The sequence below is a fragment of the Penicillium paradoxum genome (genome assembly GCF_028828445.1).
Source record: "Penicillium paradoxum strain IBT 22861 chromosome Unknown utg000005l_segment0_segment0, whole genome shotgun sequence".
In the NCBI taxonomy this organism is placed as follows: Eukaryota; Fungi; Ascomycota; class Eurotiomycetes; order Eurotiales; family Aspergillaceae; genus Penicillium; species Penicillium paradoxum.
Genome location: NW_026643183.1, coordinates 1,066,296 through 1,091,749, shown reverse-complemented (window position 1 = coordinate 1,091,749; position 25,454 = coordinate 1,066,296). Strand labels below are relative to the sequence as shown.

Sequence of the window (25,454 nt, the reverse complement as noted above, 5' to 3'; positions counted from 1 at the left end):
ACCAGCTGCTAATTAAGTATGACATTGACACCAGCGACAGAGTTGGCTAAGATACCTAATGTCCTTTTCATCGTCAGCTCCGCTTACACCGTATCCGAAGCTTCTGTAGATACGCCTTTTCTTTTGAAACCCAATCTTTCGCGTTCATGTCAGAGGTCCCATATACTGCCTGGTTGCCTCTTCCCTTCTGTTGAAATCCAGGCTCCATTTGCTAGCCCTTATCTCTATGGCCAGTCAAGCTCTATCTATTTTGATTTTAGCCGATACATTGCCTTCACGGAACTTCTATAGTGTCTGTTATTTTTACAGCCGCGCTCCCCGACGCCGACAATAAATACGCGATGACCGGGATAGTTATCATGGCACGCTACAATCCATCCGAAATATCATCTGCAACACCCCACCCGACCATCCCGAATGTACCTAGATAATTTGTTTGAATATGCAGGGATCCTCCGGCAATCACCATCTTTGGATAAGAAGGCCCAGTTTGTGCCCTTCCTCTATGATTCATGCTAGGGGTATTGTTGGATCTGTCGGACTCTAAACCTGACATTTACTAAGCCATTGATCATGAAGCAGGATGAGAGTTATGTTCCAAGACACGAGGCTCAAAGTCCTTCATTTATAGCTATATCAGTATGTAAGTATTGGACTTTGGCACCTTTTATGGAAGGAAATGTTCACGACAGTAAGCTCGTCGTGCACAGTACCCCACTCTATGAGATGAGGGAGAAAGACGGAACAGGCTTATAATACCTGATCCAGTGAAGCAACTCACCTTCCTGTCTGATATATTCGGAAACACACGCCTATCTCTTCAATTTGGTCCAATCTCGGAAATGCAGTCCTCTTTGTTGAGCTAGAATAACATCGTATCGATGGCTGTCTATATCCCGGCAATGAAAACCATCAAATATCTTCGATGTGATGCTCCCGGGCCAGTATCCCAAAGATGATAGTGTAAGCTGCAATATATATTTAGCCCCGTTAAAAAAAGATTCAATTCTAAAACTTCGGTAGTGGTGTTTCTCATGACTACCACAAATTTCTGTATATGTTCTTGCGCCAACTCGACTATACTAGTTGTAGGGCAAGCTGTTATATCGAACAAACCTTATATGACGTACTATTTAATCGCCTTTGTCTTTTCGATGAAGATGCAATCCTGTTTACAAATTATTGGGGAATCGATAGATAAAAAGCCCTCCCAGGCCGATATATCTGTCTAAGCCGCCGGAGGATCCATGACCTAGCCGGACAGGTGCACCAGGCAAGTTTTGTTGTTTCAGATCCAAATTCTTTTAGCATTTGAATATTCCATCCTTCGGTTTAATCGCCGGGTCGCTAGCTTGTATTGCTAGGAAATATTGGTTTCGTGTACCCGTACACATACAACGTATATCAACCCAACCCATTCATTTACTTTGGTCTCTGGTCCACGCACTTCACGCAAGCCGGAAAGAAATTGAAGATAATATCATTAAACGCGTGGTGTTCTAGAAGATTTAAATACATCACCTATAGCTTTCGTTTACTCGATATCAGACACATCTTCTCCATAATATATAACGACGAGGATCCGCACGCAAAGCGTTTGTCACTGAGGATGCTCCTGGAGAGCAAAGTTCCGAATGACGACCAATCCGATCATACAGCCAAAATTATTCATCTGCACTTCTGCAGATCAAATAAAATCTCACAATATACTGTTATACGCACTGGCGTTGAGTATACTGGGTTTTTGACAACCGGGGAGCTTAACCTGGCATCCGAGATGCCTATTTTCAGCAACACTACACCATCAATCAGTATTATAGTGTGATATCTAAACTTGTAGGTAAATTCTAGTAATCCGCTAGGGGGGAATTGCTTTTCTGCTCCTATAGAAATACCTAGATGATACCTAGCAAGATTTCTGTCCTATGTTTCACGGAACTTAAGTATAAAATCTCTTAAATGGACTCAACTATCAACCAATTCAGAATATGCATAAAAGGACAAGCAATTACCAATTATATATACTAGGTTTTAAGTTGAACCATCCACTAGCCGGTTTCTTGTCTGTTCCAATCAAGACCATATAAACTCCCTTTTAATCTTTATTCTTCGCCTTTCCCCTTATCATACACCTTTCTTATTCTATGTGGAATTCACTTTCCACAGAACTGGACTATATATTTCTCAACTACAGCAAAGTATATAATGACAATGCGGTATAAGAATAGCGACGACAGCAAGCTTGAACCCGCCGCTCACGGCCGAATCAACAAATTCGCCCATCACTATAAATTACTTATCGAAGCCCATATGATTCGTAACACTGCATGAAAAGCCCAAGGCTGAGTCCACCCGGTCATGTATACAGTGTGGGTCGACAATAACTGATATTAAATGTCAAAGAGCAGAACGCAGCAAGACTATCGCTTATCAGCTAAAAGCTAAATGTCATTAGCACAATCCGCCAGCTGGTTAACAAATCTGATCCGAGATAGTGAGCATCAGATTAGCGATTCTGAATTCCGACCAAGACCCAGTCTGTCAAACCATGTCACCAATGCCACTTGGCACAAAAAGTTCAATCTGTATGGCATTCAGGCGAGCTTCCCGGGACAGAAATGTTCTTTTATTGTGACACAGGATAGTGGTGTCAGATATATACTGTACAACAAGGCCGATAGGTATTCGCATCAATCCGAGAGCCCGCTGTATGTACTTTGAGCGTATATGAGATATCAATTTGACCAAATATCAGCTTTCTGGTGCCATGGTCTAGTGGTATGACGACACATTGTGGTTATAATCATTTGTATGGTTGTGAACATTTTCTGTGTTAGCCCCGGTTCGATTCCGGGTGGCGCCATCTTTTTGCTCTTTTGCTCTTTTGCCCTTCTGCTTTTGTTTTACTTCTGCTTCGATATCAAGTAACTATAATGCTTAGTAAGATATAGAAGCGATGCCACAGTCTAGTAGTATGAATGACCATATCTTGTGGTTGCAAACATTTCTAGTATTAGCCCTAGTTTTTCCGGCGCTAATATACTTTTGGTATTCCGCTTTTATCTTGTTATCACTTCTACCTAATTGCAAATAGCGGCTTAGTCAACATAGAAACGGTGCCATGGTCTAGTGGTATGACGACACATTGTGGTTATTACCAGGTTCCTGGTTGTAAACATCTTCTGTGTTAGCCCCGGTTCGATTCCGGGTGGCGCCATATTTTTATGCTTTTGGCAATTTGCCCTTGTTTTTTCTTGCTTGTATTGTTGAAGACTACGCTTAGTAAATATAGAAAAGGAAATATTGCCTAATGGTATGACGATACATTATGGATTGTTCTAAATAAACATTCCCTGTCTTAGCCTTAGTCATTCTAGGTGGTGCTAAGTTTTTAAACGTTTATTCCTGTTTTGTACTTTCTCATTGTCAGTATTCTAGTGATTAAGAGCTGCTTACGATATCAATACGGTGCCATGGTCTAGTGGTATGACGACACATTGTGGTTATCACCAGGTTTCTGGTTGTAAACATTTTCTGTGTTAGCCCCGGTTCGATTCCGGGTGGCGCCATTTTTTATGCTTTTGGCTTCGCTCTCATCCTTTATTGATCTTAGGGTAATTACTGCGCTTAGTCAACATAGAAACGGTGCCATGGTCTAGTGGTATGACGACACATTGTGGTTATCGCCAGGTCCCTGGTTATGAACCTCTTCTGTGTTAGCCCCGGTTCGATTCCGGGTGGCGCCATATTTTTGCACATTTTTGCTCCTTGCCCTCCTTATTCGCTATCAAAGTGATCTAGTATCATGGCAGGCCTGATAATAATAGAGAGATACTACCGACCGTTCCATGCTAAATATATGTAGGTTTGTGTTACCTGCTAGGTCTTGAACTAATAAAAGAGTGGACTTCAAACAGGATACGATGTATGTATAAAGAAGAAAAATAAATCAAACGAGAGGGAAGACTGGATAGATGGTGTCACAAGCCCACCTGGGATTGAAGGTGCGTCTTATCCTGTATTTTGTGTGTCTGGGGTATTTAAGTTGGAAAGTTAGAAACCTGACATGACCCGTTTGGTTGTCATAATGGCTCTTTTGGTAAATGCGCTACCATTATTTTTCGTAGTTTTGTGGAAGTGGTATTAGGCCCACTTGCCCTTACAGATGGTAAGCGTTTCTTATAGGCCCTAGGGGATGATTGATGGTCGTGATAAAAAAGCCCTTTTAATGATCAGTGTAAAAAAAACCTGGTAGACGTAGAGGCCATTTGGTTTAACCAGCCATACATAGGCTAGACTAAAAAGTAGGACAAAGAATCAAGGGTGTAAAAATATGGCGCCACCCGGAATCGAACCGGGGCTAACACAGAAGATGTTCATAACCAGGAACCTGGCGATAACCACAATGTGTCGTCATACCACTAGACCATGGCACCGTTACTATGTGTTCTTATAACAAAAAGTGCATAACAAGTAAGAACAAATGTTTCTTTCAAAACTATCCCCAAGCATTTCAGAACTGTCATATCTTCCTTCATCGATAACCGAAGCACTCTCACAACTCTACAATAAACAACTCTGACATGTCAAGTTTGTCGGATAATGACCTCTTGTTGATAATCTTCCCCGAGTGCCGCCTGGGTGTAGCCATCTACAATGTCCACATGAAACCATGTTTGTTTCGGTTTGGAGCGAGGCCACGTCAAATCATGGGCAACCTAGAAATATTAGATGAAAACATAGGATGACCTATAATCCGACCTTACATATTACTGCATGTTTAGAGAGCCTTAGTGCTCAAGCTGCAACCCAGAGTAATCCTACCTAGTTTCCAGAGATAGGCTCTCCCCTAATCAATCTATACCACTCGTTTCCCTCAATTCATACGTCCCATCACCAATGAATCTCTCAATAGACTGTCCGTGTTATCATTTTATCCATAATTCTATCTGTAGCCGCCGCTGTGAATGTACTTGCCGATGTCAATAGCTTTGATCAACGCTTCACGGCATTGATCGATTCCTCGCCCTATCTAGTCGCACTTTACGCACGTCAGTTTTCAGATGCCAAGGTTTTTTAATTTTGCTTCGAGTTGCTCAGTGCCAGTCAAACTGTGCATTTCTGTGTGACGGCCTGGGTTGATGCCCTTCTGTAAAATATGGAGTACTCTCCAGCACGAGACCGGCCATGTTGATCTTCGTTGTTCGCAGAAACACCCTCGCAAATTACTGTCTAGTACTGCTCATCATAAGATATAAGCAGGCTTCTATCGTACGTGCTTCAATACCTGTTCTTTCTTCCCCGCAGGTCCTTTTGGGAATGGCTTTAGCGTCACTACGATAATATAGCTACTAGCCCACCAGATACCCACGGTAACGATGACGGTGCCCCATTCGCGAATGGTCTTTTACAAAGTTGTATAGCGCTCAGGGGTCAATTTCAGTTAGAATTCAAGCTGGCAGAAAACTGAGAACTAGAATATCTGGATTACTGACAGAGACCTTGATAGGTGCATTTGTGCCATACTCAGAGTCACATCCACGACGTACCCACACTGAACACCGTTGACTGCGCTAATTCTTTTTCGATTTCAAATCATCTTGATACTCTTGATCTGAACGGCGGGGTTGATTCAATTGAATGTTTGCCAAGTGTGTTTCAGGCCATTCTACTATATTGTATATGTGAGATATCTTGTATGGTAATATTAAGCGAGGTTAGAGGGCTATATAGCCCCTTAATAACGTAAAAGTAACCCCTTAATGCAAGCACGATCCTTCAGGCTCCTTCGGGGCCTACGGAGATAGCCTTTAAACCAGCACCGAGCTTAATAAACAAAGGGTTTTCCGCCCCCATTCTACTCCGTATTGGTAATCAAACTGGCATACCTCCACCTGGCTCCATACCTCCATGGTTTAGATAAGGTAGTTTCTGGTTGCTTCTCTATGAAACTGACTGAACTATAAAATGAAATAATATCTCTTAGCTGTATCATAAACAAACGCAATTCCTCCAACTTTATTAGCCGAGATGTCCATTTACGTTATCACTGGGGTGTCCAAGGGACTAGGGGTATGTATACCTTCTACGCGACACACTTTTCTTTACCTAATGAAGTCTAGTTCGAATTCCTTAGGCAGATCTCCGAGGATCAGAAGAACGTGGTTATCGGTCTGGTCCGCGATACAGCTGCCACCGAGAAGAAGATAGCTGCGGAATTAGGTGACCGCCCTAACATCCACATCTTGCACGGAGACCTCACCAAATACGCCAGCCTAAAGCAAGCCGCTGCCGACACAACCAAGATTGTTGGCGAGCGTGGCATCGACTACCTGGTGGCTAATGCAGGTTTGGTGTCTTCCTTGGACGGGTTTGGACCCATCGGCGCATTGTGGGTCTACTTTCCTCTGGATAATGCCGGACGCAGTCCGTTGCTAACGCGTTGTGTTTAACAGGAGTGAAAAGGTCGAGGAAGTAGATGCTGTTTCATCGCAGCTCTTTGACACCAATGTCATCGGCAATATCCACCTCTTCCACCTCTTCCTCCCTCTTGTCCTGAAAGGCACGGTCAAGAAGATTATTACCATTTCCACCGGTATGGCCGACCTCAACCTAACCAACGATTGCGAGGTGGATCTTGGTGCTTTGTACTCTGCCTCCAAGGCCGCCATGAACATCATTGTGGCTAAGTTCAACGCGCAATACAAGAAAGACGGTGTGCTTTTCATGAGCATCAGTCCAGGGCTAGTGGAAGTGGGCCGCCACACGGATCGTAAGTATCTCTTCTTATCATCAAGATTGTGATATCTGAACGTTTTATTAATGCATATCCACAGCCACTCCAGAAGAGATAGAGGGCTTGACAGAATTCATGGGCAAGCTCGTGAAATATGCGCCTCACTTCAAGGGCCCGATCACCCCGGAAGAATCTATCCGACATGTCAGGTCAACCTGGGAGAAGGCTAGCATTGAGGATGGGTTCGGTGGTGCATTTGTCTCACATCTTGGAAATAAGCAGTGGTTATAAGCCCGGGGCTCCATCATCCAAACCCACCGGATCCGCGTATTTCAGGCTTAGTGGCATCGTGTAGATGCCGAGAAACCAGACAGGTCTCATCAAGTTTCTCAATGAGAGAAAAAGATAGACTGAGATCAGCTAGTGATCTGCCCATTCCAGCTAAGTGGGATCATCTTTGCAGCTGTGAGGAAGCGGATTAGACAGTTTAATCACCTCTTTGAAGAGTAGTTCTGGCGTATAGCTACATAGATATGCGGAATTAATTATATTTGAATGAAAATTCCCGAAAATTCTTACTAGTCTGTAGTTGCTCATTTGGATCGAGTTATTTTCGCCCAGATTATAGTGAAAGCAAGAATCTGATAGCCTAGAATCTGTTAAAATCTCCGTAAGCCCCACATGTAAGAGAAACAATAATGCCTCAGTGAATGTGAAAAATGAACGAACGACGAATGGCTAGTTTCTGACCAACTCATTCGCATGAATCATCCGGGGGGTTCTTTCCGATGTTGCAATTACTTCTTGCGTGCTCTTCTCCAACACCTGTTATTGTAGTGTTAAAAGAACCAACGGTCAAATTTGTCCAATTTCCCTTCTCACGATGACGAGGCTAAATTTGCCTCTAAAGATTTTGACAGATTCCGAGCCACCAAAAAGGCCATATCGGACTTTCTGCCGAGATATTGGAGCGCACGAATTGAGAACTCACAATTCTGCCGTAGACACTCAGTATACACATTTTGATCTGCAGAGATGTCCAAATTTTCTAGCAAGATGTATCCTGCCTTGGCAAAAGAATGAACTAGTACCGCTGTCCACGGCTCGACTAGGAAAGCCACTTCACTGAGAGAATCATGGAAATGACGATTCATGAACGAGTCATGCCCTTGTATTGACGCCCGGGCAAGTCCACCGACTGCCAATGCATTTTCCGTTCTGAGAGTAGAAATCAAGTGCGTAACTCGCCGCGCCTCACGCGCAGCATCAGAACCGAGTCTGCATTTGTCGATGTTCTCTAGCACGTCTGCAAACAGCATCACGGCGAGGTGCCAGTGGCCGTCGAGGATGACATACCATGACTGTATGCGAGAAGGAAGCAGTTCATGATTGGTGACGCAATCGAACATGAACCCCTGGTATGTGGAATCCCAGTGTTGGTAGACCAGGAGGGTCTTCTGGATGACACCTTCCAGATGATCAGGACTTGCCCCTCGGTAGACAAGGGTTTGGAGCTGTGTGACTCGACGGTAGAGTAGAACCTTGACAGGCGTTGCCTCTGAAAGTATGGATGCAGCTTCTTCGTAGGAGCATGGCCACCTCAGCGGAATTTGGTTCGATTCATGACGTGCTATCGAGGAGCGAAGGAAGAAATCACCCCACACGTCCGGTTTCTCGTGTCGGTTGATTTTATCCCAGTCACTAATACAAACTTGATCTGCGGGTTGGGCTATTGGGGGTGACGACGAAGAAATTTGGCTATCCTCATCCGACACAACCAAAGGGCGCTGATACATCGCAGCGCTTAGGCTATCGAACATAACACCCAACCAGAACATGAGACTTAGTGTGGTGCGGTGCTCTTGGCTAGTCAGAAGTGGCTCGAGTTGTAGAGGTTCTGACGGTTGTGGCATCCCCCGAGCGTTCGCCGTGGTTGGGTCTATGGGACTTCTTCCAAGCTCCCTCGTTTTGGAAGTAGCTTCTCGCTGCATTCTCGTGAACTTGTGCCAAAAAGTGAATATTTGACGGTTGGCTGTTTCCAGAAATATTGGTGCACGATCATTTTCCAAAAGCTCATTCAAGCCTGCATCCTGTTCTTTGTCCAGCGGGCTTTGCGTCAAAGAAAAGATTACATTTGCAAAAGCAATACGAAAAGATGGAATGCTGCTCGAGTTGTCCAAAGCGTGTCGTGCTTCATTCCAGACTTTCCGTCGGATTGATCTCTCATCCTGGTCGATTGCCGAGGGAACCGATGCACCAGCGCCCCTTTGTGCATGTTGCGTCCACTGCGATGCAAATGACATAATTGCCAAATGAAGCGCTCGGGCGGCTTTCATGTCTTCTTCTGCACTTAAGGCTCTGCCTCGTAATGAAGAAGATACGCGATCCAGCTGACAGACGCGAATACACATCCTATTTGACCAATTCGGACCCCATTCTTTCATCTCTCGGCGAGGAACCACTTGGCTGATCGAGTCGCTGTAAGGGCAATTGTGCTCTGTCAGCCAGCATGACAAAGCATTCTCCAAGCTGTCGTGGTATATGCGGATCAAGTTGCGTGACATGGTCGCACGGGCATTCTGCTTAGCTGCGTTTTCGGAAGCAATGCAAAAGCTCCATGGTGGAGTTGTCTTTGAGCTCTGATCAGACGCGGAATCGGAGGGATCTTTTTGTTGGGTCTGTTTCCACGCCGGAACCGTTGATATGAGATTGGGGGTAGGTGCATATCCGCGTTGTGGGAGCAAGCTGTACGAGGTCTCGACCGAAGTTGCTGGCAGGTCAAAAAGTCCACTCTGGGCATCGGATTCCACAGAGGAATCCGGAGATCCATGAGGCATTGAGCTAGTTGTTGGCAAACCACATGGAATGCTCACTGTCCAAGGGAATGGTTGGGTTTGGCTAACTCTTGCATTATGGACGGGAAATGCCACAGGAATGTGATTTTCCTGGTGCGACGAGGGCGAGGATGAGGCGTAATCTGAGGTCTCGGGGGGCTGAGCAATTCTCCCAGGTTCGTAAGATAGCCTTGTGAAGAGTGCAGTAAATTATCAAGGGCTTCACCACTAGAGTGCACGCTTGTTGTGTTTAGGTTGTGGGATTTTATTCGCCTGCGAATCTCTCTTGAGTCTACTCGCTTCGAGTTGATCCAATTGAATGTGCACTCTTTTTTCCATCGCATGCAGTTCGAACAAGAACTGAATGTGGTTCTTTGTCGGTCTTTCTGAGCATAGGAGTCAGCCTTCGCCATCAATGTCATAGATATCTGTTAACAAACAGGTGCGTCGCAGCCTCTTTTGCCCTTGCGACATGGATCACAGCTATGCAGCTGGCGTCGGCGGGGGTCTTCCATGGGGAATTATTGGATGTAGTATTGGGGGTTAGTGAGTGGTGACGAGGGAGAAATGCTTCGACACCAATATGCAGGGGAGTCACGAAAAGTACCATGATCTCCCCAGATCAACATTCCCAGTCCCTGGGGGTTTCACGTGAACTCTGCGGAGGTGGGGTAAGCCGGGGTAAGCTGGCGCCCGGCACCGGCACGACTCCTTTTCGGCCCAGTGGAACTATAATTGGTTCACCAACCGAGATGGCATGCTACATCTAGCTATATACGGAGTACGGAGGTGTGTAATTCAGATCATACGAGGCCGGTTCTATACCAAAATAACTGTGGTGACTTGAACAAACAGGTACGAAAAGTGCATGACGGGATATTAACGGCTAATCTTACGCTACAGCGCACAACGTGGTATCTTTTTGAGACGATGTGCCTCGAATCCTGAGAAAATTGTCGGTGAATTGTTGTACCGAGCCAATCATACACGACTTCCCACGGTTGTGTGTGCCGGATGTGGATACGACGTAGGAAAAAAGAAGCGAGCAGGCGCTACATGCTATTGATTGAAACGTACGGAGTAAAAACAATTGAAATCCTTCCAGCTATTTCAGGCTTACGCCCGGGACAGGTGCACACGGACGGTCTTCACCTCAGTGTAGTTGTCTAGAGCATATGATCCAAGCTCTCGGCCCAATCCCGATTCTTTGAAGCCACCAAATGGCATTTGGTAGTGAAGGGTGTTGTAATTGTTGACCCACACAGTTCTATCGCGAGAGATACGTCAGCCGATCCATGAGACCTACTTTGGTGTTGAAATTGACTCACCCTGCTTTGATGGCGTTTGATACTCTGATGGCAGTGTTGATATTCGTGGTATGGACAGCGGCGGCCAAGCCTATGTTTGATCAATCAAGTCAGATCGCGGGAACCAGATTGAAAGTGAGCCAGCGTAGTAGTTACCGTAGTTTGTGGTATTGGCCACCTGAATAGCCTCCTCTTCACTGTGGACCTTCTGTACCGTGCACACAGGTCCGAAGACCTCTTCCTTCACAATTGTCATGTGCTCGTGTACATCAGCAAAGATTGTGGGTTGGATGTAGTATCCTTCGGTGCCATGACGGTCGCCACCTGTGACTACCTTGGCTCCTGCACCCTTTGCCTCCTCGATATAGGTCATGATCCGGTCATATTGGACCTGCGACACCTGCGGTCCCTGGAAGGTCTCTGCATGGAACGGGTCTCCGACCTTATTTTGCTCTGCTCGCTTCTTGAAAAGCTGTAGGAACTCGTCATAAATAGCTTCGTGAACAAGAATGCGCGAGCCTGCACAGCAGCACTGTCCATGATTGAAGAAAATGCCTAGGTTGACCCATTCGATAGCTTCCTCCAAGTTTGCATCTGGAAGAATGATGTTTGGTGACTTGCCACCTAGTTCCAGGGTTACCTTCTTCAAATTGCTGTCTGCCGCTGCTTTCATGATCTGACGACCAACCAGGGTCGACCCAGTGAAAGCGACCTTATCAATATCCATATGCGAGGCAATCGCCGCGCCTGCAGTTCTTCCGAATCCTGAAATAACATTCACCACGCCAGGGGGGAATCCCACTTCTTTGATAAGCTTAGCCACATAAAGCGCCGAAAGAGGTGTCTGCTCAGCCGTTTTCATAACGATGGTATTTCCCGTAGCAAGAGCAGGGCCAATTTTCCAGGCAAACATCAGAAGCGGGAAGTTCCACGGAATAATTTGGCCACAGACGCCCACTGGTTCATGGCGGGTATAGGTCAAGCTATTGGTATCGGTGTCAATCGTTTGGCCAAAAATCTTGTCTGACCAGCCACCATAGTAGCGTATGCACCCCGCGGAGGCGTTAACATCGTTTTTAGCCATTGTCACACCCTTGCCATTATCGAGGGCTTCGATAGCGGCCAAGATTTCGATATCGCGTTCCAGTAAGTCTGCTAGACGAGTGAGGAGACGATCACGCTCAGATGGTGTGACTTGCTTCCACTCTCCGTTCAGTGCATCGCGAGCAACTTTCACAGCAATATCGACATCCTTTGCTGTCCCCTCGTGTACGGCTACAATAGACTTCTCGTTATGAGGGTTGATAGTCTCGAAGGTTTTCCCTTCCACGCCCTTGACGAACTCATTGTTGATAAACCTGATGGGTTTTGTCAGATCATTGCCTAGATAAGATGATATTTCTTATTGTCTGGACGAACTTACAGTCCCAAAGGCTGCTCATATGTGATAACAGGGGTTTCGATGTGCTGGAAGAGTGACATGATTGCAGAATGAGAGTTTGTTGATGATATAGAATGATGAGAAGAGGAGATATAATCGGGACTGTTATATAGCTTCTGGGAAGGGGCCGCGCGGTTCTCATCGGCGGTGCGGAATGCGGGGGAAGCCCCAGGTCGATAAAGACCGGCCCGTTGTTTTTCGCTGTCTGGGGTAGCAGCGCATTTTCCCCGGTGGTGTCCTTCGATTTAGAGTTCCTTTCGTCCGAAAGATCAGCACTAGTCGGGATCTGAAAGCGTGAAATAAATAAAGTGCGGATTTAGTGGTTTGCGGTGGGGATTTGACGTGGTAGATTGGCTACAGACGGAGTGAGGCGTCCTGTTCAGTCATCTTTATTTCGTGTCGCCACTTCTCCTGAACAATTGGATCTCAACATATCTCTGCAGAGGTATATATGCTGAAGTTGAAGATCTTATTGGGGTTTACAGTTCATGTGCATTTTGTACTTGCGCAATGCTTCGAATATAACTGGTATCTCCCATCTAGCCAAATTGTACAAAGTGAATCATGAAGCGTCACGCCTCTGATGAAATTGGTAGTTTTGATATGACGCATGGTAGGCATTCTAGGTATCTTTGATCGAACTGCTGGCTTCCCCAGTGGAACACTGCAGTTCACAAACTCGGGTTTCGCGAGCCGTGGAAGCCCGGTGGAGACCGCCAAAATGCGGAGTCCAGCTCTAAAAACCCAAAACCAACATCCTTCTTATTTTCAATGGCAGGAAAAGGAGGCACATTGTCAAAAGCCAATCAAATTCAGTATCTCAATTCATACATCACATTAATTCGCAAAAAGGTATTCCCAACTATGTCCAGCATATCCTTAGTTTATAACCTGTGCCCATAACACTATGTATCCATGATGAAGCGTAATTTACTCCGGCAACTCGAGCACATAGCGACCGGCAATTTTGCCTTGTTCTATCTGAAGTTAGCTTTGAGTCTAGCAGCAGAGGAGAGTGTATGACGAACCCATAAGCTCGAAGATCTTGGGAAGATCCTCCAGAGGAGCCAGCTTGAATGGAGCCTTGATCAAGCCTCGGGCAAAGAAGTCCAGAGCCTCGACACCATCCTGTTGGTTTCCAACGTAGCTTCCCTTAATAGTGATCATACGAACGACCGTGTTAATGACTGGGGCCTTGAGGTACGCACCGGGGGGCAATCCAATTGCAACAATTGTGCCCCGAGAGCGAACATATTCTGAGGCTTGCTGGAAAGGCTTCTCCGAGACAGCCAACAAGATAACGGCATGAGCGCCAAGGCCACCCGGAGTTGCGGCCTTCACGTCAGCAACAAGGTCTGTGGACTTAGTAAAGTCGATAAAAGTCTGGTTTTGTGGTTTTGTCAGTTTCAATGTTCGACGTAGAGAGATGAAAGAGTATTGTAGGGTTCACGCTCGTACCTCAGTGCCGAGTTCTTCGCACATAGCTCTCTTCTCGTCACCTCCATCAATAGCAATAATTCTAAGACCCATAGCCTTTGCGTACTGCTGTGCAAGGGATCCAAGACCTCCACCTGCCCCGACAATAGCAACCGTCTGGCCGGGACGAACGCCGGATTCCTTCAAACCTTTATAAACAGTGATACCGGCGCACAATACTGGAGCTGCTGCATCAAGAGGGACACCTTCTGAGATCTTAGCAGCGTGGGTGGCCTTTGCGACGGCATATTGCTGGAAAGTACCATCGACGGTGTATCCAGAAAGTTGTGCATCAGCGCACAGAGGAGTGTCGGATTGTCTGCAGAATTCGCACTCCGAGCACGAGCCATTAATCCACTTAATTCCAGCGTGGTCACCAATCTCAAAGGTATTGACAAGATTGCCCTTAGCCACGACCACACCGGCTCCCTCGTGGCCACCGACAAGAGGCATCTTAACTGGGATGGGCCAGTGACCCATCATCGCATGGAAGTCGGTGTGGCATACTCCTGAAAAGCGGATCTTGACAAGAATTTGATCAGGTCCTGGCTTGGGAACAGGGATCTGTTTGAGGACAAGTGGTCCTCCGATCTTCTCGGCAACCTGTGCCCACTGGGTCTCTGGGATAGACATGTTGATATTTGAGATGAGTGAAAATGAGTAAGAATGAGAGAATTAATTTTTGATGAGTGGATAGTCCCTGACTGGGCGTGAGTTGGGCCTTTATATCTCATTATGTTGAGAATAGGTGTTGATGTTCAAGCTAAAAATGGCGAGGTGGGACCTGTCGCTTCAATTGCCATATTGGTTGTTATCTGAGGCAATTAGGTCGTATGACCGGAATGCATTAACTTTAGTCGATGATCTAGGATACCGCTGTAGATTTGGCGATCATTGTGTTCGATCCAGGAACCGTCATGCATCTGGACTTCCGAAGCTGGGGCGGAGCAAAGTTAACGCGGGGAAGGTTTGCGGAGATCGCGCACGGCCCGCCATGCGGAGCCGCACGGGCAACTAAGGCGATTGGATGCAATTTTCTGACTTCCCCACTTTCATATCCGATTTCGGGAAGTTCTCACTTTCGGAAACGCTGTTGGAGCTAGGCACTACTCTGAATGAATCGAATTTTGATATGGCTCTGATAGATCATACGATGAAAGAAGGATATCAAGGGAGATTACTGTGTCTAGATACCAATGGAAGGATTGAAGCTAAGGTGCGCGAAATCAGGGAGGACGGACACATGATTCAGTCTAATAATATCGCGGGGGTTAAAATATCTCAAGTCTTGGAGCCAGAAAATTTTTTCTGGTAATTCAGAAACTATGGGTATATCGATAATTGAAGGCTCAAATTAGTAGTGATACAGCAACCAAAAAAAGGGGAGAAAAACGACGTGGGAAAAGCAGGCGGATGGCGATGTGCAAAATTCAACAAGGGAGAGATTTCTGGAAATTAAGGATAAAAGAAACCTCTATTCCCCTCAGTCATCTCATTGTATTAAAGGTATTGGCGTGTTAGAACTGCTATATTCAGAAAACTCGGGATTATCTCTCGTCTCCATGCGGAAAGAATGTGCTCGACCAGCCACTGCTAATAGAAAATCCGAAATAAAGTTCATCCCTTGTATACTCATTTAGGTGTGCCAAGCTGTTTTCTAGGCTGTTCTCTTGAGCTTGGTATGGGGTCCCTACTTCACTATCTCCAGATGAGCTGGAAGATATGTCTGTCCACGTCGAGTGTTCAGCGTTTGGGAAGGGAGAGACGCAAGAATCGTTTTCTGCGACGATAAGATCCCCGGGATCTTGGTCTGTACACTTGAAACTCAACCTCTCGGTATGGAAAAAGTTCGAATCAATCATCTGATCAAATAGTTCCTCAAATGGGTCAGTTCTGTGGCCTTGGAAGTGTTCATTATTGCTAGCTTCATGCTCAATGGCCCCGCTGTACTCAATATTAACAAAAAGTATCGAGGGCTCTGAATAGGAATCAAACTGACCCATAATCTGCAGCATTCAGAAGATCTCCTTGTTGATGTTGGGTTTGGTGCAGAGCAGGAACCCCACGACCCAAACCCACCTTGGCTGTTTTGTTTGTGCTTTCACGGAGATATTTAAGTGGTTGGCGATTGCCATCAACACATTGTGATGCCATATTACGTCTCACACATTGCCCACAAGGACGTTCGTTTCCTAGTGCCTTCGGTCAGTATGTCTCGGAAGAAACGTGGTCGGCACAATAGGGAAAGGCCGGTGTCTGAGCTCACCGCAGGTTTTGTGGGCCTTTCGGCAATACAAGCAAGACCTCCTGGCCTTTCTGCGGGTTCGCTGGATTTGAATTTCGGTGCAAGATGCCATGCTCAGACTAGTCATCTTGAGATTCCGCAACGCCCGATCTGCAAGGTAGAAAAATAACACAGTCTCAGGTTTATATTTGCGAGCAACCTGGGATCGATGTTTATGTTCGTTTAGATCAAGTGCGCGTTGTGAAGATAAATAACGCAAATGGGTTTCAGATCCTCATTAGTGAGATCGGCTAAGGTATAGGCACTAAGAACTTCATAATAATGAATACAAGTTCATCAAATGGCCTTGCGTTTGGAACGTCGATCCGAGCGGCTCCGCATATGGTAATCCTAGCGATTGGGATCCCAAATGGTTAGGCTCCTCCCCAGTCCCCAGATCCAAATACGCGGGGCGATCTCCAGCAGAATGCGGGGGAAATCCACCAGAATGGCCTGATCGCACTCACCTGTTTCACCCGAGCGGCTCCGCATGAGTTTCGGATCCGCATGGCTCCTTTCACACCCGTCGGCTATTTTGGAATAGTCGCTTTCTTTTTCTCATCCCTACGCCTCCAAAACCCCGATGTGATTTCTTTGGCAAGTTGACCAGCCGGGATGCGGGACCCAGCGCATTGATTTGATCCATTGGTCAATCTTTGCTCAGCCAGCTAGGGAATTCACAGTCCATTTCCAGCAGTCATTGATTTCATGGTTCTAGAATTACTCAAATTTGCAATGTGCTACGAGTCAGCAAAGCTCGTCAATGAACGGTTGGACGCGGTGAAAAGTAATCTGCTTATGCGCGGGCCTTTTTACAACGCCGTGAACAACCATCAATCACCCCATAGTAAATGCCGACCACGAAAATGTAGAGAATGATTAAAACCCCACAGTCTCCTGAGTCTCCTGATTCTGATGGCCTTTAAAATTCGGTCCAAGGAGCCTTCCTTCACTTGAATTGACTGATATAGTATAATCTTTTGTTCTTGACCCTAGAGGCAGCCAGCTCATCCCAAAACAATGGACAGTGACATCAGTCAGAATGGCGAGTCGAAGGTGACTATCCAAGACAAGGAGAACACACTACATCTTACTACAGTCCCAACTTCGGTGACACTGTCGTCTGAGCAATTTGAAAGACTTTATTTGAGCCGCATGACGGTTCAACAATCGTCACTAGCCAAGAAGGTTGGCAATCCGACGCCATTGTGAGTCTTCACATAACATGGTCCATGTATGTCATTTTGATCTAATTGCATACATCGTTCAATATACAGAGCACTAGGAGCTTTTGTTATTACCGCCATTCCCCTTGCGTGCTCTTTGATGTCCTGGGGAGGGGCTAGTGGAAATGGAGTTGCCCTCATGTAAGAGACCATATAATCCTAGGATCAAGGCTCGTCTAACATATTAAAAAGCGGACCTATTATGTTCCTTGGTGGTCTTTTGTTGCTTATCACAAGTATTCTTGAGTGGATAATCGGAAACACATTTCCCTGCGTCGTGTTTGGTACTATTGGTAAGTATTTATATCTCATGGGCGATGATTTAACTGTTAGTCTGCGACACTAATACTTTATCAAGGCGGATTTTGGTTTGCATTTGCAGCCACTATGATTCCGGCCTTCAATGCAGCCGGTCAGTTGTTTCAATCCGATATCCCATTCCATCCCAGCCCAGATGCCAGATTGCTCATATTCTACAGCTCCATATTCCGAGTCCACCACCGATACAACAGCTGGGTTAGCCAGCGAAGGATTCATGAACTCCTATGGTAAGTGCAGCCAAGCTCTCTCACACTCCAAAAAACGACTCTAATGATACCAGCGTTTTTATTCATAACTATGGCCGTTCTGATGTTAGTATACATGATCTGTGCGATACGCATCAATGTGGTATACATATTCCTTTTCCTCTTCCTATTCCTGGTCTTCGTGCTTCTCTCTGCGGCCTATTGGCAACTAGGCCACGAGAATGCAGTTGTTGGTAATCGATGTGTGAAAGTGAGTATGCTGCCATGTTCGATGATTTTGTTACTATTTTGACTGGAATCTGACCCCATTGTCTTTTCTCAGGGCGCCGGAGCTTCACTTTTTGTTGCTACTTTACTTGGCCTCTATCTGTTAATTGTTCAATTATTCGAATCTTTGGACTTCCCATTCGATTTGCCAATTGGTGACTTGTCGAAAGCTTGGACTCGCAATAAAAATAAGTAAGTCTTCTGGAAGGCATTGAAGATTTTGTTCTAATCAAATCTAATCAAACGGAAGGGGAGAGCGAGCCGATATTGAACAGCCAACGAGCGATCGCTACAGTTGAAACGATTTATAATACATCCGTTGGTGATTGGTGGTATATGAAGCTAATGTTATGCCTCCTCCATCGTCAACCCCGTGTGTGCCATATCGGATATTGGATTGAAGTGCTCGGTTGGGAAGACGCCACAACAAGTATGGTTGCATTTATTCCCATCTATCGCCGAGCAATATGTATTTTATTGAAATGAACCGCAAGTCGAGGATTAAAACTTAAAACATTGAATGCATCAAGCCATCTGGATCTTTTCAATGTCTCTCTCTACTCATAACAACGGAGACCCGGGAATACTTCCAAGGTTGTAGAAATTCCTTCGTTGCCAATATCAATCCCGTCAAGGGCCTCCATGTCTCCACTCGCGAGTCTTTTCAACTGCAGATTCACTCGCTGTCGGTGTGCGGATTTGCTTCGGAAGACTGGAATAGTCCCTCTCTGAACAGCCCAACTTAGCAGGACCTGACCAGTATTCAAACCACTTCTTTTGGCCATACTTTATACCTTGGGATCATTCACTAAGGTTGTTCTGCGGGGGCTCAATGGAGTGTAGTCAACCACGGCGCCCTTCGTTTCCCACTTGAGAGGGGCAAAGGGGCTATACACCATTCCCAAAATCCCACGCCGATGTAAAAATTCTAGCGTCTCTTGATTCCTATACCAGGGATGTGCTTCAATCTGGTTGCAGGTCAAGGGGATTTCGCCACCGTCGGAGGGATCACTCAAGAACTCTTCCATTTGTTCGATGGTGAAATTAGATACGCCGATTGCCCGGACCTTTCCCGAATACACGTCTGGTGTGGTGACTTGAGTGAACACCAACTCAGTTTGCCATTATCGGCCCGTGAGCAGCTAGTTGGCCGAGCCCCCAAGTCCGATAACATTCATGCTGTCATTCACTGCGGTGCGCTAGTACAATATAACTACGATTACAGGTCATTGAAAGGCATTAATGTGAATCCGACGGCATATCTCCCAAAGATAACTGCGCAATCCTCGACTATCGGAAAATTCCTGTATGTTTCAGGTGGTATTACCCCAAATTTCCATCAGCGAGATGCCTCCACTGATGGCGAGCCGGCATTGACAAATGGGTATACTCAATCAAAGCTTGTTTCCGAAATAGTTGTTCGTGGATGCGCGGACTGTCCTGCGTTTCAGGGACGACGAATCCGTATCATTAGACCTGGTTATATGATCGGATCAGCTGCGAACCCAACGCCGGTACAAACCGATTTCATCTGGCGACTGGTAGCCGCGTACCTGAGAATGGGATTCTACAATGCTGATGCCAACTCCCAATGGCTTTACATCTCCGACGTAGAACGCGTTGCTAGGGTGGTCGTTACTGCCATCTTTGAAGGATCACATTCCAGAATCATGGATGCGGTGTGGGACGGCCTCCCATTAGGGAGTTTTTGGGGTTCATTGACCGCAGATTTTGGATACAATTTACGACCTCTGAGGGAGTCTCATTGGCTTGGAAACCTCAGATCTACCATCGCCCGCGAAGCAGAATCGAATCCTCTCTTTCCCTTCTTTCATGTCCTCGAGAAGGAGCTGAAGTCGGTTGGCTCAACAGCAAATTCCGATATGGACAGCGCCTCTGTCTTGGATGCCATTCGTGGCAATATCCAAAATCTCATCGAGGCAGGATTTCTACCTCCGCCCCCTTCCTCGTCTGGGCAGAATGGTGGCCGCGCTGTTGAAAACGGTCCCAATTCGGCCGAAGCTTTCACTGAGCTGTAACGGATATTGAGAAACCCCATAATCAACTCTCTGGGCGGGACCTTCCTCTGGGGCAACGAGATTATTCAGGCCTCAGTCTACCTCTTGAATACATTCAGAATTCAATGAACACGAATCCCGAAACTGAAACATATACAAACCTTTGAGCCGCGGAGCGTATACAGAGGTAGTTGGGTTTATAATTGCGTCTATACTCCCAGAAAGTCTCTTAGATTCTGTTTCGGTTCAATGTATTGCATGAGATGGGGGAAAACGTGTCTAGTTCACCAGTAGGAAAAGTGTTTCGAGATGGGATAAAGGACTTGTGAGGCTACCCATGGGTACCCGGGTGGTCAGGCCCCCACCACCTCTTATAGCCAGGCCAGATAGCGGGATAATCAGCCATCTTACACGTCCCAAAGGGATTGATAAATACACCATTCACGCCCGTGCTGCTGCTTGCGGCTCTATAGTATCTACACGCTCTCGATCGAAGCTTCGAAGAAGTATCTATGTATGGGTAGTCCTCTCATTAGACCTTTTAACCATTCTATCATCAAACAGGTGCAGTTCTGAGTAAGTTCATAGGAATGCCCGGGGATTTTCCAATTCATCAAGAGATAATCTCATGATAATTCAGCTGGAAGATTAGCCAACTTTTCTGATATCTGCTGGACATCAGATGCATTTGCCTTTGCTTCAAGGTCATGTGCTCCATCCATTTTGCCTTCATCTGATGTGAGGTCCTCTTTCTGAACTTCTTCCTCGACCCCCTCGACTTTCTCGGCATCTTTCTCAGCAGTAGTCTGCGCAATGTCTATATGCGCCAGAGTGTACTCATCCGGGTCCCACGCCAAAACCCTGCTTTCCATCTCTTTCACTTTTTGTGCCACAAGTCTTTCCATCTCGTATTTTTGCTCGTCGCTCAGGAGGTCAAGCCTCTGTCTCCACGCATCCTCAACATCCCCCACAGGGCCAAAAAAGCGCTGGTCAATTTTACGCCAATAAATAGAGTCAAAAGCAAAGCTGTTCCTCGCTGCGTACATGACCCAAAAGTCTCCACTCTCCCAGCTTTCTCGCATTGGACCAGACAATCGCTGTTCTTCTTTTATCATAGCGGCATCTTCGCGATCAATCATTGCCTTTAAAAATGTTTGAAGACGGCGATCAAACTCTTGAGTCCAGTCTTCAAGACCTTTGGACCAGTATTCAGGTCTTTCGATGAGAAGCCACCAAGGCGGCGCATAGGAAAACTCGACTGGGGCCGCGTATGTAAACTCCCAATCCACGACGCCCGCAATCTTCAAATCCTTAGTGACGAGAACGTTGGCCGGTCGGAAATCATCACACCAAATTTTGAACGGGCCTTGATCGAATTCGGACCACCGCTTGGTGAGCTTTCGCTCGCGGGCTAGTTTGCGAAAAAGATGCCTTCCGACGAACTTTCGTCGACAGTCATCCGCAGACTCGATTGAGTCGTTACGTTGAAATGTGAGATGAGCAATATGAGTCTCCGCTAGAGCTTCAAAGTACGAGGAAGCTGAGATAAAGGTTGTCTTCTGACTTGGAAGTTTCGACTGAGGTAGGGATCCTAATCGGACGAGTTCGTTGGCATATATTGATAACGGACGACTAGAGACTTCCCAGGTAAAGTCATCAACCTGACTGAAAGACCCGATCTGCGAGAAGGATGGCTGGGAGAGTTGCAGAAGAACGGTAGCCAACTCTCCATATAAAGTTTGGAGAAGATTTTCATCGATACTGGGGTTGAGCCTTCCTCTCTCCTTGCCTGGGCAATTTGGAATATTCAGTAGGTCGTACATATTCGAGTTATGTTCGATATACTCCATGATAATGAAGGGACCCAGCTCCAAAGGACTGTCTTTCTTAGGGCCGCAGTGAAGAACAAAGGGTACCGGGACTGGAGTCTCGTCATGAATGTACCGCATAATGGCGACCTCGGATCGAAGCTTCTCTTCCGGGAACATAGTGGCACCGGGCAAAGGGAAGCGTATGATGGCGGCACCGGTTTTGTATGTCATCCGAAGGGAGATGTTGAATGTACCCTTGTCCAAGATATCAAACCGGACTGGATTATCTGGCTTATGGTGCTTGAGTAGAAAGTTTCCGACCGGCCTTGAGATGCTGGGATCAAAGAACTGATCAACCCAGGTATCGGCGATTTCCTCACTCTTTTCCCAGGCAACATCATCATAGCATATGTGTGGTTGCATAGTTGGTGTTTTCGAAAGTAGAACGATATGTACGTCAAAATTGGACCCAGAAGGTAAATTGTACCATCGGAAACAGTGGAACAGAAGCTTGAATAGGGGTACTCAGAGGCGCTGGGGCTGGGGTTAAATATAAAATCACATGACCGTAAATGACCCTGAAGGAAACACATCACTTCCTCGCTTTATCGACCAGTGTGTTCTTATGGGGTAAGATACGAAATAAGAATACAATGGGGGAAAAAGGCAGAAACAGAAACAATAAACAGTAGAGAAAATGGCGATCTTTTTCAGCTTTGGTTTTTTCTTCCCCCGGTCACACTTATTACAGGAAATTACCCACCTACAAGGTACCTATGGAGGACTCCGTACAGGTACGTACAGATATGTACTCTGTACGGAGTACGATCAGTCCCATAAAAGTGGTAACATCCCTTATTCTGCTCAGCAAATTTCCACCACTTTAAACCCTAAGGATAGCGGGCGGTATAGTTTCTTAGGAAGGCGGTAGCAGAAGAGTTTCAAAAAACATTTGCGGAATCACCAGACCTCGACAGTACAGTGACTGCACGTAAGGGTATTTGCACCCCTCTTGGCCCTACATTGTTCACCGCCCATACCGCCTTCTCGACACGGGTACATATTGTTTATGACCAGAACACCTTTAAACTGTACACGAAACTGCTTCTTCGGGATAGAAAGCCTATATTATTATATTTTACCTCCCAGCACCATTCCCGGCACATATATCTCATCATTAGGGGCAATAACGATACATGGGATAGTTTTTATGCCGGCAGAATATTATGTAAAATTAGGGGTGTGGTGTGGGGCGGGGGTGCACACCTTGGGATACTGGGCACTTATGTCTACATGTACCTACCTACATAGGTACATGCTGACTGTACGGAGTACCTACGGATGTACTCCGTACATATGTTCCAATTTGTATCATACCAGAAAAGCTAAATTTTGCCTTCTTTTTCTTCCCTAATGACAATATGGACTTCACATATATACTATATATAATTTGATAAATTTCTCCGAAGACCACATAGAAATTTCATTTGATAGTGCAATGGCTATGGAGAATATTCGCATTTTATCTACGGAAAAGAATTTTCTTGACTCAACATAATTTACCCTGAAACTAGAGGCCTCATTTTCTAAGGCTTTTAGATCCTTGGTACTCCGAATAGATTTCTCCTACAGTTATCCTTTGCTAATTAATAAATAGAGAGTGTCTGTACTCCGAAAGTCTCCGCATTAATATACATAGACTACTCCGTACTCTGTACGGAGTAAAATTTATCAAAATAAATAGTTTCTTGTGGTCTCTAGTGGGGATATTGTGGTCCTGTGAGAAATCATACAGAATTTACGGAATACACGTTTTCCACTTTGTACCTATGTACTGAGACAAACATAGGCTCATTGGCTATGTACCTAGCCACCTCATGCATCAGGGAACATGTGATTCGTGTGATTCACATGGCTTATGTACTTGTAGCGAATCTTTGGGCGTGATAGCTTGTGATGAGATTATATCCCTGAATACGGCACTTGTTACCCTAGCAAAGTAGGTACTTCCCTATTAAATGGTATTCCGAGACAATAAACTTCCCCATGTATTGGATTGGTTAACAAAATCATCTTCTTCATTCCTTGGTAAGAAGTTCTTGGACACATACGTGGGTCAATGTTAGCAAATCATTTACACCTCGTACTTAGACTTAGTGATAGGGGTATGTTTCCATTAGCGCTTCTGATGTTGTTCATGCCATAAGCGCGTAAGTTCTCCAATCAATTGGCTCTAGGGGATGAACGCCGAAGGTAGTCACAAGCCTACATACCAATGGTTTGTTTCACTTCTCTTGATTTATTTTTAATTTTTAACCTCAAGTCGGTAATTGATTCCCGTTGTGACTGCCTTTCCGGTTGATCTAATTGTATGTTCAAAACAAGAGTGGTTTAATCACTACTCTTCCTACATCAGGTATAAATAGATGGACCAAAATCCATCTTTTCGTGATCAGGTTTCAGTGAACGCTTAACTACTATTCAAAATTCCTTGAACTTGTTACTCTGGTAGATATTCAGAATACCGATCACCTCTTATTCAACCCAAGACAAGCTTAAAAAGCCTCAAGATCTTCCCTCACTTAGATCATTGATGTATGCTCTTCTTGTCATTTCTTCTCTAATCTCACATTTTATACTTTTCTGATACATTTCTTGCAGCTCAGCCACGGCTCAAAACATGACGAGCAACACCGATCGTGACTCGGCGTCTTACCAGCTAGACATCTCGAAAAAACAGGCAGCCGAACTGAATAAAACGGGCAGTTCTTCTGCGGGAAAGCGCGGCCATATATTCAACGATGAGCAAAATAGTACATTTGCCAATCCCACAGAGCGCAACTTGATGGAAAGTGCCGGCAGAGCGTCTGAAAAGAGGCGGATCCATGCCACGGAACAAATTGCCAACGAATATACCACAAAGTGAAGCTGGTGCCTTTTGAATGTACACGTCGTCAACATACGAAGCTGAGATATCTCATTTTCGAATCGTACCTATTTCTTTGAAACCACACGTGTATGCTCTTTAGCCTTTTTCATGTTTCACTCTCATGTTAGAGATCAGTATAGCCGTTTGCTTTTTCGTCATTGTTGTATCGTCAGTATGTACATACACATGTATCAATCCTCGCATAACTAAGAATTGATATCTTCTTGCGAACCTTGATGCACCGGCGATTGAATATCTATACATACAAGATCGTGACAAGCGTCTAACGCTAGCGCGCCTCGGCACTTGATTGTTAAGAAATCCAGTTGACCAAGAGGCCAAATTTGTCAGGTTTCCCAAACCAGCAATGAAGGCTATTGAGAGAGAGGACCAGACTCTACGCTACGAAGAGAGAGAGAGAGACTAGAAATCCTGTATTCGTCTAAAGAAGAGAAGAAGGGAAGGAAACTATCTAGAAGAAAGAGCTTCTTATAGCACGGCGAGGAAGGAGGAGTCACCTGACTCCAAACAGCTATCTATAAACTGCTGATGTAGTATCATGCATTCCTACAAAAGAGACTTTTTTGACTGTATCGGA

At 45.7% G+C, this 25,454-nt stretch overlaps 10 protein-coding genes across 10 annotated transcripts; 4 read left to right on the top strand and 6 right to left on the bottom strand.

Annotated features, from left to right (window-relative positions):
* Positions 1–2,772: 2,772 nt before the first annotated feature.
* On the bottom strand, positions 2,773–3,747 carry N7457_005433 (uncharacterized protein; the record flags this gene model as incomplete). Its single annotated transcript, XM_057176478.1, has 3 exons — positions 2,773–2,892; positions 3,457–3,517; positions 3,674–3,747. 3 exons carry the CDS (start codon positions 3,745–3,747, stop codon positions 2,773–2,775), a joined length of 255 nt encoding a protein of 84 aa, XP_057030780.1.
* A 2,283-nt stretch (positions 3,748–6,030) lies between these two features.
* Positions 6,031–7,027, top strand: N7457_005432 (SDR family oxidoreductase; the record flags this gene model as incomplete). The annotated part of the gene is made up of 4 exons (XM_057176477.1): positions 6,031–6,072; positions 6,123–6,391; positions 6,456–6,772; positions 6,837–7,027. The coding sequence occupies 4 exons, from the start codon at positions 6,031–6,033 to the stop codon at positions 7,025–7,027; spliced, it is 819 nt and encodes a 272-aa protein (XP_057030779.1).
* A 587-nt stretch (positions 7,028–7,614) lies between these two features.
* On the bottom strand, positions 7,615–9,573 carry N7457_005431 (uncharacterized protein; the record flags this gene model as incomplete). Its single annotated transcript, XM_057176476.1, has 1 exon — positions 7,615–9,573. The coding sequence occupies one exon, from the start codon at positions 9,571–9,573 to the stop codon at positions 7,615–7,617; it is 1,959 nt and encodes a 652-aa protein (XP_057030778.1).
* Positions 9,574–10,686: 1,113 nt separating this feature from the next.
* N7457_005430 (aldehyde dehydrogenase family protein) lies at positions 10,687–12,359 on the bottom strand (the record flags this gene model as incomplete). Its single annotated transcript, XM_057176475.1, has 4 exons — positions 10,687–10,837; positions 10,899–10,968; positions 11,034–12,235; positions 12,301–12,359. 4 exons carry the CDS (start codon positions 12,357–12,359, stop codon positions 10,687–10,689), a joined length of 1,482 nt encoding a protein of 493 aa, XP_057030777.1.
* An 889-nt stretch (positions 12,360–13,248) lies between these two features.
* On the bottom strand, positions 13,249–14,427 carry N7457_005429 (zinc-dependent alcohol dehydrogenase; the record flags this gene model as incomplete). Its single annotated transcript, XM_057176474.1, has 3 exons — positions 13,249–13,295; positions 13,347–13,701; positions 13,777–14,427. 3 exons carry the CDS (start codon positions 14,425–14,427, stop codon positions 13,249–13,251), a joined length of 1,053 nt encoding a protein of 350 aa, XP_057030776.1.
* Positions 14,428–15,341: 914 nt separating this feature from the next.
* N7457_005428 (uncharacterized protein) lies at positions 15,342–15,948 on the bottom strand (the record flags this gene model as incomplete). Its single annotated transcript, XM_057176473.1, has 2 exons — positions 15,342–15,687; positions 15,794–15,948. The coding sequence occupies 2 exons, from the start codon at positions 15,946–15,948 to the stop codon at positions 15,342–15,344; spliced, it is 501 nt and encodes a 166-aa protein (XP_057030775.1).
* A 1,150-nt stretch (positions 15,949–17,098) lies between these two features.
* Positions 17,099–18,397, top strand: N7457_005427 (uncharacterized protein; the record flags this gene model as incomplete). Its single annotated transcript, XM_057176472.1, has 8 exons — positions 17,099–17,286; positions 17,356–17,445; positions 17,497–17,597; positions 17,663–17,716; positions 17,784–17,852; positions 17,906–18,081; positions 18,154–18,290; positions 18,349–18,397. 8 exons carry the CDS (start codon positions 17,099–17,101, stop codon positions 18,395–18,397), a joined length of 864 nt encoding a protein of 287 aa, XP_057030774.1.
* Positions 18,398–19,054: 657 nt separating this feature from the next.
* Positions 19,055–20,137, top strand: N7457_005426 (uncharacterized protein; the record flags this gene model as incomplete). The annotated part of the gene is made up of 1 exon (XM_057176471.1): positions 19,055–20,137. The coding sequence occupies one exon, from the start codon at positions 19,055–19,057 to the stop codon at positions 20,135–20,137; it is 1,083 nt and encodes a 360-aa protein (XP_057030773.1).
* A 605-nt stretch (positions 20,138–20,742) lies between these two features.
* On the bottom strand, positions 20,743–22,350 carry N7457_005425 (phosphotransferase family protein; the record flags this gene model as incomplete). The annotated part of the gene is made up of 1 exon (XM_057176470.1): positions 20,743–22,350. The coding sequence occupies one exon, from the start codon at positions 22,348–22,350 to the stop codon at positions 20,743–20,745; it is 1,608 nt and encodes a 535-aa protein (XP_057030772.1).
* Positions 22,351–24,607: 2,257 nt separating this feature from the next.
* Positions 24,608–24,853, top strand: N7457_005424 (uncharacterized protein; the record flags this gene model as incomplete). The annotated part of the gene is made up of 1 exon (XM_057176469.1): positions 24,608–24,853. The coding sequence occupies one exon, from the start codon at positions 24,608–24,610 to the stop codon at positions 24,851–24,853; it is 246 nt and encodes an 81-aa protein (XP_057030771.1).
* Between the last annotated feature and the right edge of the window lie 601 nt (positions 24,854–25,454).